Genomic DNA, 18381 nt, shown 5'->3' with positions numbered 1-18381 from the left:
CACAAATGCTTATTTGAATAAATTTTAAAAATAAATGAGAACTTATATTTTTAAAAAGACAAAGAGTTGAAAGAGAAAAGACAGGAAAAAAGATTTAAAATACTTAACCCTAATTAAAAGTTAAAAACCTAAAAAATACGTTTAGTAATAAATTACAAACAAAAAAAATTATAATATGATTTTTGAGTCAGCCCAGTCAGCAAGTATTAAAATTAAAAATAAAAAATTATAAAATATTAATATACATATCGGGTATTTCAGGACTAACGGGATTATCCGAGCGGGTATCGGGTATACCCGATACCCGCAAAACCCAAAATAGTTATACCCGACCCCGCCCCGTTTCCCGATTCCGTCGGGTAATGGGTACCCAATACCCGGCGGGTATTGGGGTCGGGTTCGGGATTACTCATTACCCGCTACCTGTTTCGACACTCCTATTCAATTATATGCTAAACACTTTTTTTGTTCTCTACAAATTTATGATTATTTATTTCAGAATACATTAGCTTTAACATTATTCTTTTCCAAAGGTCATGAGATTATATTTAAAATATTATTATTTAATTTATTATTTTATACTCCCTCGGTCCCATGTTATTTGCTCTTTTTTTGCCCGTTCCATACTATTTGCACTATTTCTATTTTAAATAAGGATTATTGTATTTAATTAAAATATTAGAGGTAATTAAGTGTCCCTTATTAAGTGTTTCCTTATTATACTTAAATCATTAATTTAATTATACTAATTACTTAATTCTTAATTTACGATTCAAAAAATATGTGCGAGTAGCATGGGATGGAGGGAGTACAAATAATACTATAATTGTGTTTCCAGAATTCTCACTCTCTTTTCACATGCAAATTTTGATTCTCCTATAAGTACTCCCTACGTTCCACTATAAGTGAGACATTTTTTTCGGCCGTTGTTTTGCGAAAATGATAATAAATAGTTAGAGCGTAGAGAAAATAAAGTAAGTAAGAGAATAATGTAGATACAACTCTCTTCTATATTATTCTCTCTCTTATTTACTTCTCTCTATTCTAACTATTTGTTATCATATTTGCAAAACAATACCAAAAAGAAATACTTTCACTTATAGTAAGACAGAAAGACTATTTGATATTCAGCTTTCATCTCTATCATAGCACGCCGTATGGCTTCTCCTCTTTCTTATTAATTCTCACATGAATATTCAATTCAATGATGTTTTGAAAGCTCATTTTAGCGCTCTTCGAGAGTTAGATGTATGTGTGCAGTGTTGTAGTGGTAGTTTTAGGGTAAATACTCTCCTCATCCTATTTTTAGTTGGGCACAAGTTTTAATATATAATTGATAAAATAAGATAGAAGTAAAAAGAAAAAGCAATTAAAATATTATTAGTAGAGAATGGATCACACCTCATTAGAGAGAAAAAAATTTTAAATTTAAAAAGTGCATATTCCTATAGGATGAATTAAAAAAGAAAAAGTGCATATTCTTGCAGAAATAGAGAATATGATGGTAAATATGTTATTTAATTAAATTAAGTAGAAAAGATTGTGTGGCATTTCACGTCACATGGAAAAGATTAAGTTAAAAACTAAATTAACTTCAAATAAAGTTTAGGAACCATTTTAATATAAATGTCGTACTCCATTAAGTAATCATTTATAAAACTAACCTAAAATAAAATTTTTAGAGATGTTATTTTGTATGTTAAATGAATATTAAAAAAAAACTAAGAAAGATAACGTGATATAAATAGCGAGAGTATTAAACAATTATTATATACTCTTCTTGATAGAGATTTAATATCTACACATATATCTAAGTCAGAATGATAATTTTAATGATTAGTAATCTAGAAATCTCTCTGTCGCAAGATAAGCGAAGTACTTCTTTTAAGCACGAGATTTAAAGAATTGATATTTAAATAGTTAAAGTGGAGAGATTAAAGTATGCGAGAGAGAAAAGTAGAGAAGTGAAGAGAGAATAAAGTGAGATAAATGACTTTTGTCAAAAAAAAAAGGAAATGACTCATTTATGGTGGAATATCCAAAAAAGAATCTGACTCGCTTATCTTAGGACGGAGGGAATATCATATTGAGTTCGTTAAGAACTACTTTTGCATGATAGTGAACAAACATTTCGAATCTTGTTTTTAGGATGGTTAACATAAAACGAAATCTCTGACTATCTTATAAACTAAGATTCTTGTGGACCATTTACACCTGATCGAAGAACTCATATAAACAAAAGGAAATGACTCATTTATGGTGGAATATCCAAAAAAGAATCTGACTCGCTTATCTTAGGACGGAGGGAATATCATATTGAGTTCGTTAAGAACTACTTTTGCATGATAGTGAACAAACATTTCGAATCTTGTTTTTAGGATGGTTAACATAAAACGAAATCTCTGACTATCTTATAAACTAAGATTCTTGTGGACCATTTACACCTGATCGAAGAATTCATATAAACAAAAGGAAATGACTCATTTATGGTGGAATATCCAAAAAAGAATCTGACTCGCTTATCTTAGGACGGAGGGAATATCATATTGAGTTCGTTAAGAACTACTTTTGCATGATAGTGAACAAACATTTCGAATCTTGTTTTTAGGATGGTTAACATTGTAACACCCCGACTTTTTCTTTCATTTTTTTTTTATTTGTTCTCTTTTTGGCATCGTTTGCGCACCTGAAATTTTTTTGCATTTGATTCGATCGAAGGATATAACATTTTGGGCCTATAACAATTATTCTTTTTCTACCCCAATTTATTTAATTTTCCAAGCCCAGTTTATTTTATTTGAAACAACACTTTGAAGCCCAATTGGAGATTAACGATTTCTATACATGTAACTCTCCCTCAATCCCACAATTCCTTCCACATTCATTCAATTTCAGAGAAAAAAATTACCCTTGCTTCCTCCCATGATCTGCGGTTACAAGCATTACTCTCCATCTCCTGCACGATCAAAATTTCAAATTACACCATGTTGCAAACTGCCGATTTACATCCCATTCTATACTCCTTAATCTTCTCCATAGTTCATAAATTGAGAGAAAACACCCAAGTGAAAGCAGAGAGTGCTGGAGTAAAAAAAAAGAAGCAAGTAGGATTCTCAGTTCCACCTCATTTTCAAACCCGGCATGTTCGGGAATCGGAACTGGCGCTGACCGCGACGACAGCGGCGGTTTGAGTCTTGCATCACGACCGAGCAGCAGCGGCGACACGACCTCGGCTCTGGGCTGGATCGCGCACAGCCACGACGGAAGGAAAGCAGCAACGGTGCTGGCGTGGGGTGAGAACAACAACGTGCAGCGGCGGACAACAGCTCGCGTCGGCAAATCAGCGAAGAACAGTGGCGGCGCTGCAGTGCGGAGGAGAAGGAGAACGGCGGTGCTGGCGGAGTTTCGCGAGCAGGTAGAGGCGCGATGGTGCTTGGCCACGACGGCATCGTCGCTGGACCATGGCGATTACCGTGGCTGGAGAAGCGGCGATGAAGAGACCAGGCTGAACGGAGGGGGAGCAAATCGTCGAGAGGGAGAAGACGGGTGGTGATGTTCAGAGTTTTAAACGGAGGGGGAAGGTGTTGATTGCGGCGGAGGAGCCGATGGCTCGCTGCAGTGGCGTCCTGGGTGGAACAGGCAGCGACGGAGAAATTTGGGTTCTTCACGAATTGGGGGAGAAGAACTATCCGGTACCCTCCGATGTCGAATCGCCGAGGTGACGAGAGTAGCGATCGCCGGCGTGAGGGAGGAGGAGGCGAGAAGTTGGGGCTATTCTCAATTTGAGGATTTGGTGAAGCAGATGAATTGAGGGAGAAGAAGTTTGACGGATGATGGAAGGGAGTAATTGGGTTTTGTTTTTAAAGTGGGCCTCCTTCTTTTGTTTTGGAGATATAAGGTGGGTGTTGTAATTAGTTTTGGGCCCTAAATAAAATTGAAGGGAAAAGTTGGGCCAAGGAAATAAAGGAGATGAGTGTGTTAAACTTGGGCCAGCGTTTAAGAGCTTGAAGGATTGGGTTCAGGAATTAATTTGTTACGAAAGAAATGGCTGCTTAGAGGAGTTACAGTACGCGAATTTCAGAATTTTCCAAGTAAGATTGAAGGAGAGATTCTTTCGCACGCTTTCCGAGAACGGAGTGGAACACAAGTTAAAGCTTTAAACGAACGAGGTGGGCTTTCTAACTAAGTATTTTGTGGGCTTTTCTACCCTACTATTTTGTGGGTTATCTTTAATACGGACGCTGTTCCGGAAATGTTTATGGAGATGAACTGTTTGTCTTGCCAACTGTTTTGTTTTGAAACCTATCTGAAGTGGTTTACCACATATGTTTAATCGAATTCGGGTCTGTTGGGCTGCGAACCCTCAGGCTAGTGTACACGAGATCGGGAGCCATCTGAGAGCAAGTTGGCCGGTCTAGTTGACCTGGGGTGTGGCCACGCCCCTTGTCACCCGTTGGATCAGATAGTGTATGATGGTGGGAATAAGGGTGGCAATATCTGAAAATGACTGCGCAGTCGAATTTATGAAATATGTTTTAGTGTACTTGGGTTATTTTCTTACACTTAAAACCCCAAGGTTACACTGATATGGCATGACAAACTATGTTTTTGGCGTGTGTCCACTGAGTGCAATAAGTACTCAGCCCTGCATGTTGTTTTTCTTAATGTGCAGATTGAGCGGTGACGAGCGCGGTGGGTGTTGAGCATAAAAGTGAAGAATGTCCATCAAATGTTCGGAATATGTTGTGTCTTCATACATAGCATTATTCTACTCTCGAGATGCTTCCGCTGAATATTGTTTCTTTTGCCAAGTATTGTTAAGATAATATTTGTTTCGAGTTGTTGATTGTTGAGATACTCTGATTTTTATTCGAGCTATTCCCATTTGTTTCGAGCTATGGTCGAGTTGCGTTGTTTTCCGCCTTTCTTCCCCGCTTCTTTAATCCTCCCCTAGTCGCGATAAACCGTGTTTTCTATCCTTAGAAAATGCGGGCGTGACAGAGTGGTATCAGAGCAATTTTTCTTTCCGCTCTGGACCCGAGAGTCTTTTTCAGTCTTAGTCTAGACTTGTTTCGCTAGACTAAAACAATAAGTAAAATAAAATAAAAGAAGATAAAATAATAATTGTGTATTGAAGGCTCAACATCCCGCTTCGCCACGCTCAATCAAGAAAGAGGTAATTTATTTTTATGTGAAATTTTTTTATGAGAAAGTTTCGGAGAAAGGACGACGAGAAAAAAATTTGAGAAAGAAAGAGGAGAAAATTTTTATAAGAAGGAGGAAGTAGAATCTTTCTTTGAGAGATTGATTTCGAGTTGAGAATAGTATTTTCTGATGTTTGAGAAAAGAGCAAGTTTTGAAGAGAAATTACGAGTTTGATTTCGAGTTTGAGTTTTAAAGTATGAAAGTGTTTTTACTTTGGGATGTTAAAATGTTGTGTGTTATACTTGGTTATCTTTAAGTATGAATGATGATGAAGTATGTTGCGAACATAGAGTGCTTATGTTGTAGGCTAGATTGAATACGCGCGAACAATAGTTTTAAGTTGAGATAATCTATCACTTTCCCGAGTGACGATTACGAATGAGAATCTGAAAGTTGGGGTGAACCCCTAATTTGTCAAGGCACGACGAGACAAGGGGATCGAGAGTGCGAATGGAGGCCGGTGGACCATGAAACTTTTTCTTGGAATTGCGTGAAACTTTGGAGCAAGCTAGGTGCGAACCATTCGAAGGACGTAAGCAAATTTCGGGACGAAATTTTTGTTAAGGTGGGTAGATTGTAACACCCCGACTTTTTCTTTCATTTTTTTTTTTTTTTATTTGTTCTCTTTTTGGCATCGTTTGCGCACCTGAAATTTTTTTGCATTTGATTCGATCGAAGGATATAACATTTTGGGCCTATAACAATTATTCTTTTTCTACCCCAATTTATTTAATTTTCCAAGCCCAGTTTATTTTATTTGAAACAACACTTTGAAGCCCAATTGGAGATTAACGATTTCTATACATGTAACTCTCCCTCAATCCCACAATTCCTTCCACATTCATTCAATTTCAGAGAAAAAAATTACCCTTGCTTCCTCCCATGATCTGCGGTTACAAGCATTACTCTCCATCTCCTGCACGATCAAAATTCCAAATTACACCATGTTGCAAACTTCCGATTTACATCCCATTCTATACTCCTTAATCTTCTCCATAGTTCATAAATTGAGAGAAAACACCCAAGTGAAAGCAGAGAGTGCTGGAGTAAAAAAAAAGAAGCAAGTAGGATTCTCAGTTCCACCTCATTTTCAAACCCGGCATGTTCGGGAATCGGAACTGGCGCTGACCGCGACGACAGCGGCGGTTTGAGTCTTGCATCACGACCGAGCAGCAGCGGCGACACGACCTCGGCTCTGGGCTGGATCGCGCACAGCCACGACGGAAGGAAAGCAGCTACGGTGCTGGCGTGGGGTGAGAACAACAACGTGCAGCGGCGGACAACAGCTCGCGTCGGCAAATCAGCGAAGAACAGTGGCGGCGCTGCAGTGCGGAGGAGAAGGAGAACGGCGGTGCTGGCGGAGTTTCGCGAGCAGGTAGAGGCGCGATGGTGCTTGGCCACGACGGCATCGTCGCTGGACCATGGCGATTACCGCGGCTGGAGAAGCGGCGATGAAGAGACCAGGCTGAACGGAGGGGGAGCAAATCGTCGAGAGGGAGAAGACGGGTGGTGATGTTCAGAGTTTTAAACGGAGGGGGAAGGTGTTGATTGCGGCGGAGGAGCCGATGGCTCGCTGCAGTGGCGTCCTGGGTGGAACAGGCAGCGACGGAGAAATTTGGGTTCTTCACGAATTGGGGGAGAAGAACTATCCGGTACCCTCCGATGTCGAATCGCCGAGGTGACGAGAGTAGCGATCGCCGGCGTGAGGGAGGAGGAGGCGAGAAGTTGGGGCTATTCTCAATTTGAGGATTTGGTGAAGCAGATGAATTGAGGGAGAAGAAGTTTGACGGATGATGGAAGGGAGTAATTGGGTTTTGTTTTTAAAGTGGGCCTCCTTCTTTTGTTTTGGAGATATAAGGTGGGTGTTGTAATTAGTTTTGGGCCCTAAATAAAATTGAAGGGAAAAGTTGGGCCAAGGAAATAAAGGAGATGAGTGTGTTAAACTTGGGCCAGCGTTTAAGAGCTTGAAGGATTGGGTTCAGGAATTAATTTGTTACGAAAGAAATGGCTGCTTAGAGGAGTTACAGTACGCGAATTTCAGAATTTTCCAAGTAAGATTGAAGGAGAGATTCTTTCGCACGCTTTCCGAGAACGGAGTGGAACACAAGTTAAAGCTTTAAACGAACGAGGTGGGCTTTCTAACTAAGTATTTTGTGGGCTTTTCTACCCTACTATTTTGTGGGTTATCTTTAATACGGACGCTGTTCCGGAAATGTTTATGGAGATGAACTGTTTGTCTTGCCAACTGTTTTGTTTTGAAACCTATCTGAAGTGGTTTACCACATATGTTTAATCGAATTCGGGTCTGTTGGGCTGCGAACCCTCAGGCTAGTGTACACGAGATCGGGAGCCATCTGAGAGCAAGTTGGCCGGTCTAGTTGACCTGGGGTGTGGCCACGCCCCTTGTCACCCGTTGGATCAGATAGTGTATGATGGTGGGAATAAGGGTGGCAATATCTGAAAATGACTGCGCAGTCGAATTTATGAAATATGTTTTAGTGTACTTGGGTTATTTTCTTACACTTAAAACCCCAAGGTTACACTGATATGGCATGACAAACTATGTTTTTGGCGTGTGTCCACTGAGTGCAATAAGTACTCAGCCCTGCATGTTGTTTTTCTTAATGTGCAGATTGAGCGGTGACGAGCGCGGTGGGTGTTGAGCATAAAAGTGAAGAATGTCCATCAAATGTTCGGAATATGTTGTGTCTTCATACATAGCATTATTCTACTCTCGAGATGCTTCCGCTGAATATTGTTTCTTTTGCCAAGTATTGTTAAGATAATATTTGTTTCGAGTTGTTGATTGTTGAGATACTCTGATTTTTATTCGAGCTATTCCCATTTGTTTCGAGCTATGGTCGAGTTGCGTTGTTTTCCCCCTTTCTTCCCCGCTTCTTTAATCCTCCCCTAGTCGCGATAAACCGTGTTTTCTATCCTTAGAAAATGCGGGCGTGACAAACATAAAACGAAATCTCTGACTATCTTATAAACTAAGATTCTTGTGGACCATTTACACCTGATCGAAGAATTCATATAAACAAATACTCCCCTCAGTCCAAGGTAGTTTAAGCGTTTCCTTTTTTGCACTCGCTTTGAAGAAAATAACTAAAGTGACAAGAGAATAAAGTAAGAAAGAGAATTATATAGATAAGACTTTTCGCTACATTGTTCTGTCTCTTACTTCACTTTTGTTCTACTTTAATTATTTATTACACTATCATTTTTCAAAACGAGAGCAAAAAAGAAACGACTCAACTACCTTGAGATAAAGGGAATACTATTAAAAAGAAAACCATCCAAATGATTTTTTTCTTTTGCAATGGAACAAACAAATCCTTTGAAACATGTGTAGATGATGATACAATATTTCCAATGTCTGTAAAAGAGACCTCGTTGTTGAGTCTATAATCAAGGGTGAAACTGATAGTAGAGAAATCCGCACCTCTGCCAACTTTACTTGATTAATCTCAACGAATCGCCTACTAAATGTAATGACCCCGTCACCAAGACCTGAATGAAGAACACACATATACGAAATCTTGTTAAACACCGGTAAGAATCGCTTTGTTAAAAACAAGTACTATTTTCGTAGTTCACTGATCTAGGTTTTCACGCAAGTTGAAGCCTATCCTATTTCTCGACCCAACCATCTTTCCCACAAATACTGGAACAGCTCGGAAGTGATGGTATGCTATCATAAAATGTGATGAATCATGATGGTAACATTAAAAGCAACAGTATAAGAAGAGTGGGGCTTTACTTGATGTAGTAAAATGGATTTTTTTCGTCTTTAGACAAGTAATAAGCTCAATGTAGTTCAGCCTCATAATTAGTCGGGAGTTAAAATTACCTGAAACCGAACAGATTGATTTTTCCGGACGCTGTCCCTGAGCCAATTAATAGCTAGAGGAAGTGATGTAAAAACTGTGCTGTTCTCTAATTTTGCATTTTCGGGATCTCTACCTGCAAGATCAGTTACAGAGTTAAGGCCAGCTACGCAATGGTTGACATATTCCTCATTTTATACTTTATGAGCATTAAAATTGCAAATACCACCCAAGGGGCATCGGTACCTTTTTCCCGAACATTGAGACTTTTCCATACTTTTTGAAGCGTCATCTGCCATGATACATCAACTTGAGCATCATCAGTAGGTAAAGCAGTGCCCACTTTGTAATACACTGATGTGTTTGGAACAAATAAGGCCTTCTTGAAGTGGACTCCTGAAAGCATCGATGCGGGAAAGATTTTAAAAGGGCTTTCTTATTGTTTTTCTATTCATTTTTTTTCTGAGGATTGAATGTTGAACCGAAAATCTTAGATTCTGCATCCTTGAAATCCAGAAAAAAATCAAATAATCTAAAGATCTTCGAATACTGCACCAGTTATACTTAATGAACTCGGTACTTACCATGGCTAGCGCATGCATTTATCAAGCGTGGAAGAAGCAACTGAGGGTCTCTCACTGACATACAATTGAACAACAGAATCTGCACATTGCCAACGAACTAAAATCATCACGTGTCAATCAATTATTGATTAGCCCATACAACATAAAAAAAGATTTTATGCACAAAAAGAGTTCAACCACAAACAAGTTTCTAAAACTCTGTTTACAAGGTCAAGTTTTTGGCAGTCATGAAGTGCTCTATTTTTCAAGGCCTACTGGATTCAAACATCACCTCACGAGATGGCATAATTCAACAATACATCTGCTCAATATATTAAAATTTATTTTTCACACATTGCACTTTCCTCCATCAATCGTAACCATAAAACTCAGGAGCTCATTCACTGTCATCCAACTTCTACCCTCTCTTAGCTTATAGCTGGTATTACAACGGAAATGGATTTATCAAAGCAAGCAGGAAATATAGGTAACAAATATGCAACACCTATTACCCAAAAGTAACTGAAGAGGATATGAGAGATTCATAACAAACCAAATATTTCAGAAGATTCTGTGCATGCAACTAATACTATAAGGCAAAAGGTAAAATGTACAAGCTTGGCTCTAGTTTCTTTGATTTTCTTTTTCTTTCTTTATTGTTCGAACTTTGAGGCCAGCGAGCATAGTCACTTCTCTGTATTTGGTCTTTGTCACATTTGGCCCAATACTTCAACAGATTAAATTGTAAACATGCGCCACATAAATATAATTCTATCCAACAATAAAATACTCCCCCCATCCCATCGAAGATGCCCCACTCTTTTTTGGTTTGTCCCAGCCAAGATGACCCCTTACAAAAAATTGAAACACATTTATTTCTACTTTATTCTCTCTCCACTTAACAAACAAAATAAAACTACATAAAATCTCATGCCGCTCAAGAAAGGGGTCATCTTCCTTGGGACGGAGGGAGTAGTATCTTCCTAAAATTTGGCACTAATTCGCATTATTGTTTCCCTTGATGCAGAGCTCATTTCCTATAGATCAGGTAATAATCATCCATGAGCATTTCCATTTAATGAAAAGAGAGAAATACTGGTATTTCATAATTTTAATAAATCAATCAACATTCAAAATTCCAAACTATGAGTTGAACCTGAATAGGATTCTTTCCAGATTTATGTGATCCTTTAGCGTCATTGTAAGACTGGTTATATGAAGGGCTACGATTTTCTTTGGTTGCTAGACAAAACCATTTTGCACATGCATCCATACTTTCAGGGCTGTGGGCTCCATCCAAATAGAAGACAAGATCTCCTGGGCTCTCACTCTCAATGAGATGATCAGGGACAATTTGTGCACGACCTTGCAAAGAAGCTGTCGCAAGCCCTCTAATGAATTTCTCAGGTACAGGGGTCTACATCCACAACGAAGTCAGAAAAATGGATGAACATATCGAGTGATGTAACAGTAAGACATGTAAAACACTGTTAAATAGAGCTTACATTCTGGTTCAAGTTATTCATTCCAACATGCCCTGTCCTCTGAAGCCAAGTTGAGCATAATGCAACTGCAAGTCCTGCATTTATGTATTGGTGCTCACCCTCAAGTCCAAGATGCAGGTCACTTGGACGCAAATGTTCAGCTTCTTGAAGATTTACCTATAAGCATTATACCATAAGCATTACTCGTCAGTCGTTACACATGTCTGTAATGAAAATAGTGTGGAAACATGAGCTGGCCTTTTGTCTCCATAAATAAGCACTACAAAATATCGGCTCTAAAGGATGGCTTATCATTTATCAATACATCCTTGAATATATTAACTCTGAAATCGCAGAGACTGAAAGACTCATAATTATATGGTTCAAGATGTATTTAGCAAATAGCCCATGAGCCCTGGAAATCACAAGGCATAGTTTCCCCAGGGCAAATATATGTAGCTCAAAGCTGTGATTTAAGCAGCTAAAGTGTTAAACAAAAGAACGGCGACAAAAACGTAATTTATTGTAATATCTTAATCAAATTACTATGCAAGGCCGTCATTCTCATCCAATAAAATTCCACTTCTTGAGCTAGTTAAGACATGATACATATAACTGGTTGTTCCTAGTACAAGTAGTACTTTACCCTCACCAAAAAAGATCACAAATAGTCCATAAGATTCTCAATGATAAATCTTAACAGTTAATATGCAAAAATCATAATCTGAATTTAGCAAATAATCAATTTATGTAGAGATATTAACTCACACCGAGCTCTGAGGCCTTCTGCACAAGAACGGCCATTGCTTCATCAGGTTGTGGTACGGTAAAAGCTGGAACGCCACTCTAATTACAGAATGCAAGGATTAAGGTTTTTTTAAGGGGAGGAAAAATAAAAGATAGTGATAAAAACAGAAGACACTGGCATTTTTTATATCTCAAATAGTGAACATGACAAAAGAAATAAGTGCCATCCAACCTTGAAGATTCCTGCCTTTTCCCCAGTAATTTGTCCTAAGGTATTTCCTGTTCAAGGGATACAATCCATATATAAAAACACACAGCAATATTTTCTTTTATCAACAAAGAACACATGTTTACTTTTCAAAAGAAACACCTTGAAAGAGTAACCTTAGGATTTTAATAACCTATGATTGTTAGATTCCTTAACCATTGTCAGTATTGGAATCAACCAGTACATAATAAATCGAGCATTATTTTGTGTATTTCGTTAATATATACAACATGAGAGTTCATCCGAAAACTTTTATGAGTTCAGCCCAAAAACTATTCCTTGTCCAAATGGAATTTTATTCATGATAGATTATCCATTAGTAAGAACTGAAGTGCCTGTAAACAGGAGTAGTATACCCCCATCCCCTCCCAAAACAAGAAACAAAAATGATATATAAAGAACACAGAGGGCAAAAGAAACAATAAAAAAAATATTCACAAGTTGAATTTCAAATTCTCAGATAAAAAAAAATCGGTAACCATCAGTGTTGTTAATTTGGCGTTCGGGTCGCTCGGGTCGCCTGGGTCGCCCGGGTCGGCGGGGTCGAGCGTTTCGGGTGGTCGCCCTAACCAGGGGCGGACCCAGTAAGAGGTGGGGGAGGGCTTAAGCAACGTGGGAGCAAAAAGTTGCAGAGGAAAAAGAGAAACAATGGCGGCAGGCAGCGCGAGGAAGAAGATAATTGTAATAAAATTAATATAGTTATTATTATAATAAAAGCTTTCTTTATTGGGAGTTGTGGTATCGTACTTTCAAATGCAGTTATTAATGGAAAAATAAATGTGCTGTGTTAATTTTGGTCAAAGAAAAGTAAAATGTGATGTGTTAATTTAGATTTTTGTTTAGTGGACATAAAATTTCAAATTGACTACTTAGTTTTAAATAAATGATGGTCGATTAAATTATGGAAAATTTTGTTTAGTTTTCATAATATTTCATGTATACTAGTACATTATTATTATGTGAAATTAAGAATGAAAATATGAAAATACGAAAAATGTGCATTAAAATTGTAATTAAATTTATATAGGATATTGTGATTTATTATATAGAATTAATTTTACTCACTACTATATGATAACATTTTAATTTATGTATTGAACTAGTTTTATGTATAAAATTGTAACTAAATTTATATAGGAGTACTACCTTCGTTTCTGAAAATTTGAAATTTATGAAACCGCGCATGTTTTATTAAACAATTATTAAAGTAAACAAAAGATAAAACAAAAAGCGATTAAAGCATTCTTAGTGGAGAATGAGTTCTACTTCATTAGAGAAAAATAAAATTTCTTAAAATAGAAACTTTCTAATTTTAAGTGTTGAACCAAAATAGAAATAATTTCTATTTTTAAAAGTCAAAGATAATATAATAAAGCCCCTACAACCAAAATTTTCTCGTATTTTAAGTGTTGGAGCCATCTCACAATACTAGAGGCAACACAAATACTCGAGATCATGCCTCAAGCTCCAAGTCTACTCGTATTCTTGTGGATGAAGATGAAGAGAATGAAGATATAAACTTGGTTGGAGCAGAATTTGATGAAGGAGAAGATGACTATCATCTAAGTGCAGATGATATATAACTTTCTTTTGACATTTTCAGATAATGGTTTCAATTATTTATTTTGTATTATACTTATGACTTATGAATTGTTTTGATATTTTCTACTTTCCACTTTGTCTCTATTTACATGAATTACGTCTACATTTATATTATTTGATATATTATAAACATTAGACTAATATATTTATTTGATTTAATATTAAAAGGCAAAAAAATTAGCCTAGATTAGTGGGTCTCTCGACCCAGTCGACTCGTCGACCCGCGACCCGAATTTTCACCTTATCGACCCGGTGCGACCCTCGACCCTAACAACACTGGTAACCATGTACGACTCTCCTATTGAAAACAAGAAATTTCTAGAAGCTATACCAAAACAGTCAAATTCTAAATTACATAAACATCATGGAGAGAGAGAAAGTACTGACCAAGAATTTCCATGTGGTCATACCCTAGGGATGCTATTCCACAGACAACTGGACTTTCAACCTGAAGGAATTCAATCATCGTGATGTTAAAAGATCCAGCAAACACTGGTCATTCAAATGATATTGCAATTTGGACAAGTATATAGTTCAAGTTAAACATAACAATATAGGTGACTTTAGTGTTTAGATGAATGTCTGATTCGTACCACATTTGTAGCATCAAATTTTCCACCTAAACCAACTTCCAAAATGACAACATCAACCTGAATAAAAAATAACATCAAAATGAGATAAAAATTCTCCCAAACAGTACAATGACTACAATCTAAGACATTAGTACAGTAAAAATTTACCCGCTCGGCTGCAAATATCTTAAAGGCGAGCAAGGCAAGGAAACGGAAATATGTTGGCATAGGTACCTCATCGGAGGTTTTTTCCTACATGGAAAAAATAAATTCATAGAGCAACCCCCAAAGAAAAAAACCCAGCAGCCTCATAATTCTATTGAAAGTGAACACAACTCGTATTATTTTAAAGTATACTATATAGTCAGAGTTGCACCATGCCACCATCTTATTTAAGATTAGTTAAACTACATAGTTTTCTTTAATTTTTTAAGGAATTTTACCAATCCAACACAGAATTTATGTTCGACCAGCCAGCCACTTTAACTGTGTTGTTGGCTTGTTGCTAAGTTATACCTTATCATTTATCAAGAGGATGGATTATTTTCACCAAAAACCTAAATATTGGGATGGTCATGAAATGTGCTGCACAATCTTTAATGATGCTGGGAATAATATCAACTGTAGGCCAGGTGAATTTTCATTGTTACAGTTAACAAGACTTCCATTTGAAGAGTATAAATAGGGGACATTAGAATCTTATCAAATATCAATTGCAAAGTCATCCAACAGAACAAATAGCACAACTCCAAGCAACAAAGCCAAGTACCCAGATGGCTCCAAGAGAACATATGAAAAAAATTCACTTCAGCAGAATTAGCCCACGAGAAACTTTTTAATGGTATCTACAAAATTTAATCTTCTAATGGATTAGAAAAACAACAAGTTGTCTCTCTAACTCTGAAATCTGGAAGACTTGCCACATAAAAAGTGTGCTAGGTGGAAGGGAATCACTTTCAACAATGTGCCAAGGAGGTATCCGAGGCAAGATCAGGTACTAACTACCAGTGTTGTCAAAATGTCGTTCGGGTCGCCCGGGTCGCCTGGGTCGAGACCATCACCGCCCCAACATGGGTGGGTCGATCGAGATACAGGGTCGCCGCTGGGTCGGCTGGGTCGAGTGGGTCGAGTGAGTCGCCTGGGTCGCCCTAAACTTATGCTATCTCTGATTTTCTCAAATCTCTCACATGTTTTCTGACTCTCTCAATCACAATTCTCTATATATATGCATGCACCACATCAAACTTTTCAAACCTACTTTCTACACTTTAGAATTCGGCCTCTTCACTCCTAAACAAATAAACAATTCAAAGATCTGTTTCTGCCACCCTTCATATATTCCTTTGTTTTGATATTTTCAGACAATGGTTTCAATTATTTATTGTGTTATGACTTATAAATTGTTTTGATATTTTGATCATATCTATTTTCCATTTTATCTCTATTCACATGGGGTGGGTCGATCGAGATACAGGGTCGCCGCTGGGTCGGCTGGGTCGAGTGGGTCGCCTGGGTCGAGTGAGTCGCCTGGGTCGCCCTAAACTTATGCTATCTCTGATTTTCTCAAATCTCTCACATGTTTTCTGACTCTCTCAATCACAATTCTCTATATATATGCATGCACCACATCAAACTTTTCAAACCTACTTTCTACACTTTAGAATTCGGCCTCTTCACTCCTAAACAAATAAACAATTCAAAGATCTGTTTCTGCCACCCTTCATATATTCCTTTGTTTTGATATTTTCAGACAATGGTTTCAATTATTTATTGTGTTATGACTTATAAATTGTTTTGATATTTTGATCATATCTATTTTCCATTTTATCTCTATTCACATGAATTGCGTCTACATTTATATTATTTGATATATTATAAACATTAGAGCAATATATTTATTTTATTTAATATTAAAAGGCAAAAAAATTAACCTAGCTTTGTGGGTCTCTCGACCCCGCCGACTCGTCGACCCGCGACCCGAATTTTCACCCCATCGACCCGGTGCGCCCCGCGACCCTAACAACACTGCTAACTACATCATCTTACAGATTGATTTTGTTCAGAACACTATAATCAGAAGCATTTGACTGCAAAACTATTATTCTATCAGCAGTGGTAACATACACAAGTTGCTGGATCACTGACAAGTTGGTTAAGTGAATTACATTCACTTAATTGCTTAACTAATCTACACCATTTATGACTATTGTAATACAAATTGATGATCAGATACTAAGTATAAACAACTGAACCGAGTTCTTCATTTACCAAAACAGAACATACACATGTCAACGGCATAAATCGTAAGCATCAATCATTTTCTTGGAACTAGGCAAGTAAAGCTGTATTCCATATAACTGAGTAGCAGCCATAATAATGTAAAGCCATGATTTTAAAGGCGTGGAGTTTGGAAAACAGACCAAACAAATATATAATGAAAATGCTGGAACAGTATTTAGAACAAGCAGCATACTTGCCTTTAGTCGATCCCAACACCACCAAAAGTATTCCAGAAACTTCTCTTCACAAATATCTGAACTGAAAAATCCGGTAGGGGTAGGGGTAGGGGTGAAAATAAACAGTCAATCTGAGTACATTTCTCCCCCAATGTATGTATGCATATAATAAAGGTAGGCATTTTCTACACATGAATTTTGTCACAACATACCCATCCAGCCTAAATCTTTCTCGAACATCAATAAGGTGAGGAGATGTGAAGAGCCCAGTATGGAAGCCATAGCTACGCAGAATAGATTCTGTGAAAGTGCAAGTTGACCCCTTCATGTTGCAGAATACCAAACATAAGCTTTATTAGTGAGACTATACCATACCAAACGAGTCCTAATATGAATCTGGCAAAAAATCAATATCATGTGTTGCCACTTTGAAATCCCCAAAAGCCAAAACCCTAACTGAATTCATCATTTCACCTTTCCTTTGGTGCCTGCCACGTGAATAACTTTCATCTGCTTTATTGGCTCCTCTAGCTCAAGCATCTGAATTCCTCAAGCAGAGTTGAATTAGAAGAGAAGTTGAATCCATCCAATATTCCAATTCCAATTCCAATTCCAATAGCCATACGAAATGAAGAAAGAGTACCTTGATGTAATCAAACAATATGTCAAATCGATCCCCATTGTTGCTCTTATCTGCGCGGCTGCGCTTTGTTATCAGTGAAGACAGAGCATCCATTGCGTCATCGTAGGGAGACGGCACAGTGTTTACTGATCCAATTTCTTCTTTATCTAAAATCACCAAATAAGTAAATCAGAAGAAATGCATAAGCTCGGATTAAATATGAGCAACTTCAAACGAGCATTATGCAGTATTAATTGCACAATCAAACAGTATACCAGTTACGAACAATCGTTCAGCCGTATTTATTAGTAGATCATTGTAAGATTATTAGAAAATTCAATAAAGCTCACCTTGCGACATTTCTTCTATTCAATGGAGTGATTCACTGCTTTAAAATCTGAAGATAGTAGTAAGATTCACTCGAGCAGAGAGAAAGAGAGAGATGGTATAAAGCTGGAGAGCTAAATCGGATTAATATGAGTCATCCGCCAATAGCATCCACAACCGTGCTCTTGCCAGCGGCACGGTTGTGGGCCCGGACAGTACTATTCATGCCTGCTCTCTAGCAAGAGCACAACACCCACAAGTGTGCTCTTCCGCAAGGACGAGCACAATTAATTTAAAATTCAATTAAACAATAACATTTCCATAATATTAAAATTCATTTAAAAACCACAATAAATATTACAAATGACAAATAAAATTAAACATTACATAATTAAAATCCTAAAAATGAAAAATTACATAATTAAAATCCTAAAAATTAAAAATTACATAATTAAAATCCTAAAAATTAAAAAAACCACTACTCATTGCCGAATTTCGCCCACATGTGGTTGATTAGGTCTTCTTGTAGTTGATTGTGGATTCGAGTATCGCGCATTGTGTGTCTTGTCTCGATCCTCTGGCCAACCGTCGTATGCTCGCCTCGGCGTGGGGGAGACCTCGCTGTTGAGCTTCCGGCTTCGTCCTCGTCGTAGAAGCTAGCCGCCCTCGGCCCTTCGTCGGCTATAATCATGTTGTGTAATATAA

General features: G+C 37.6%; 1 protein-coding gene across 1 annotated transcript; it reads right to left on the bottom strand.

Moving 5' to 3' along the window:
• Positions 1-8488: 8488 nt before the first annotated feature.
• LOC121745191 (folylpolyglutamate synthase-like) lies at positions 8489-17795 on the bottom strand. The gene is made up of 16 exons (XM_042139000.1): positions 17700-17795; positions 17371-17516; positions 17202-17267; positions 16940-17049; positions 16749-16809; positions 14440-14523; positions 14293-14349; positions 14087-14147; positions 12062-12108; positions 11851-11928; positions 11104-11259; positions 10755-11015; positions 9620-9698; positions 9282-9431; positions 9059-9171; positions 8489-8718 (listed from the first exon to the last, which is right to left on the bottom strand). Exons 1-16 carry the CDS (start codon positions 17707-17709, stop codon positions 8662-8664), a joined length of 1536 nt encoding a protein of 511 aa, XP_041994934.1. The 5' UTR covers positions 17710-17795; the 3' UTR covers positions 8489-8661.
• Between the last annotated feature and the right edge of the window lie 586 nt (positions 17796-18381).

Source organism: Salvia splendens, chromosome 8, assembly GCF_004379255.2.
Source record: "Salvia splendens isolate huo1 chromosome 8, SspV2, whole genome shotgun sequence".
Lineage (NCBI taxonomy): Eukaryota > Viridiplantae > Streptophyta > Magnoliopsida > Lamiales > Lamiaceae > Salvia > Salvia splendens.
Note: the sequence above shows the minus strand (reverse complement) of the source record. Positions and strands in the feature narration are given on the sequence as shown.

Excerpts from the sequence above, each read along its gene's own strand:
- LOC121745191 (XM_042139000.1), bottom strand. Across the intron at positions 9,432-9,619 it reads AAATGCATGCGCTAGCCATG|GAGTCCACTTCAAGAAGGCC; the intron begins GTAAGTACCGAG and ends CGATGCTTTCAG. Across the intron at positions 9,172-9,281 it reads TCTCAATGTTCGGGAAAAAG|GTAGAGATCCCGAAAATGCA; the intron begins GTACCGATGCCC and ends CTGATCTTGCAG.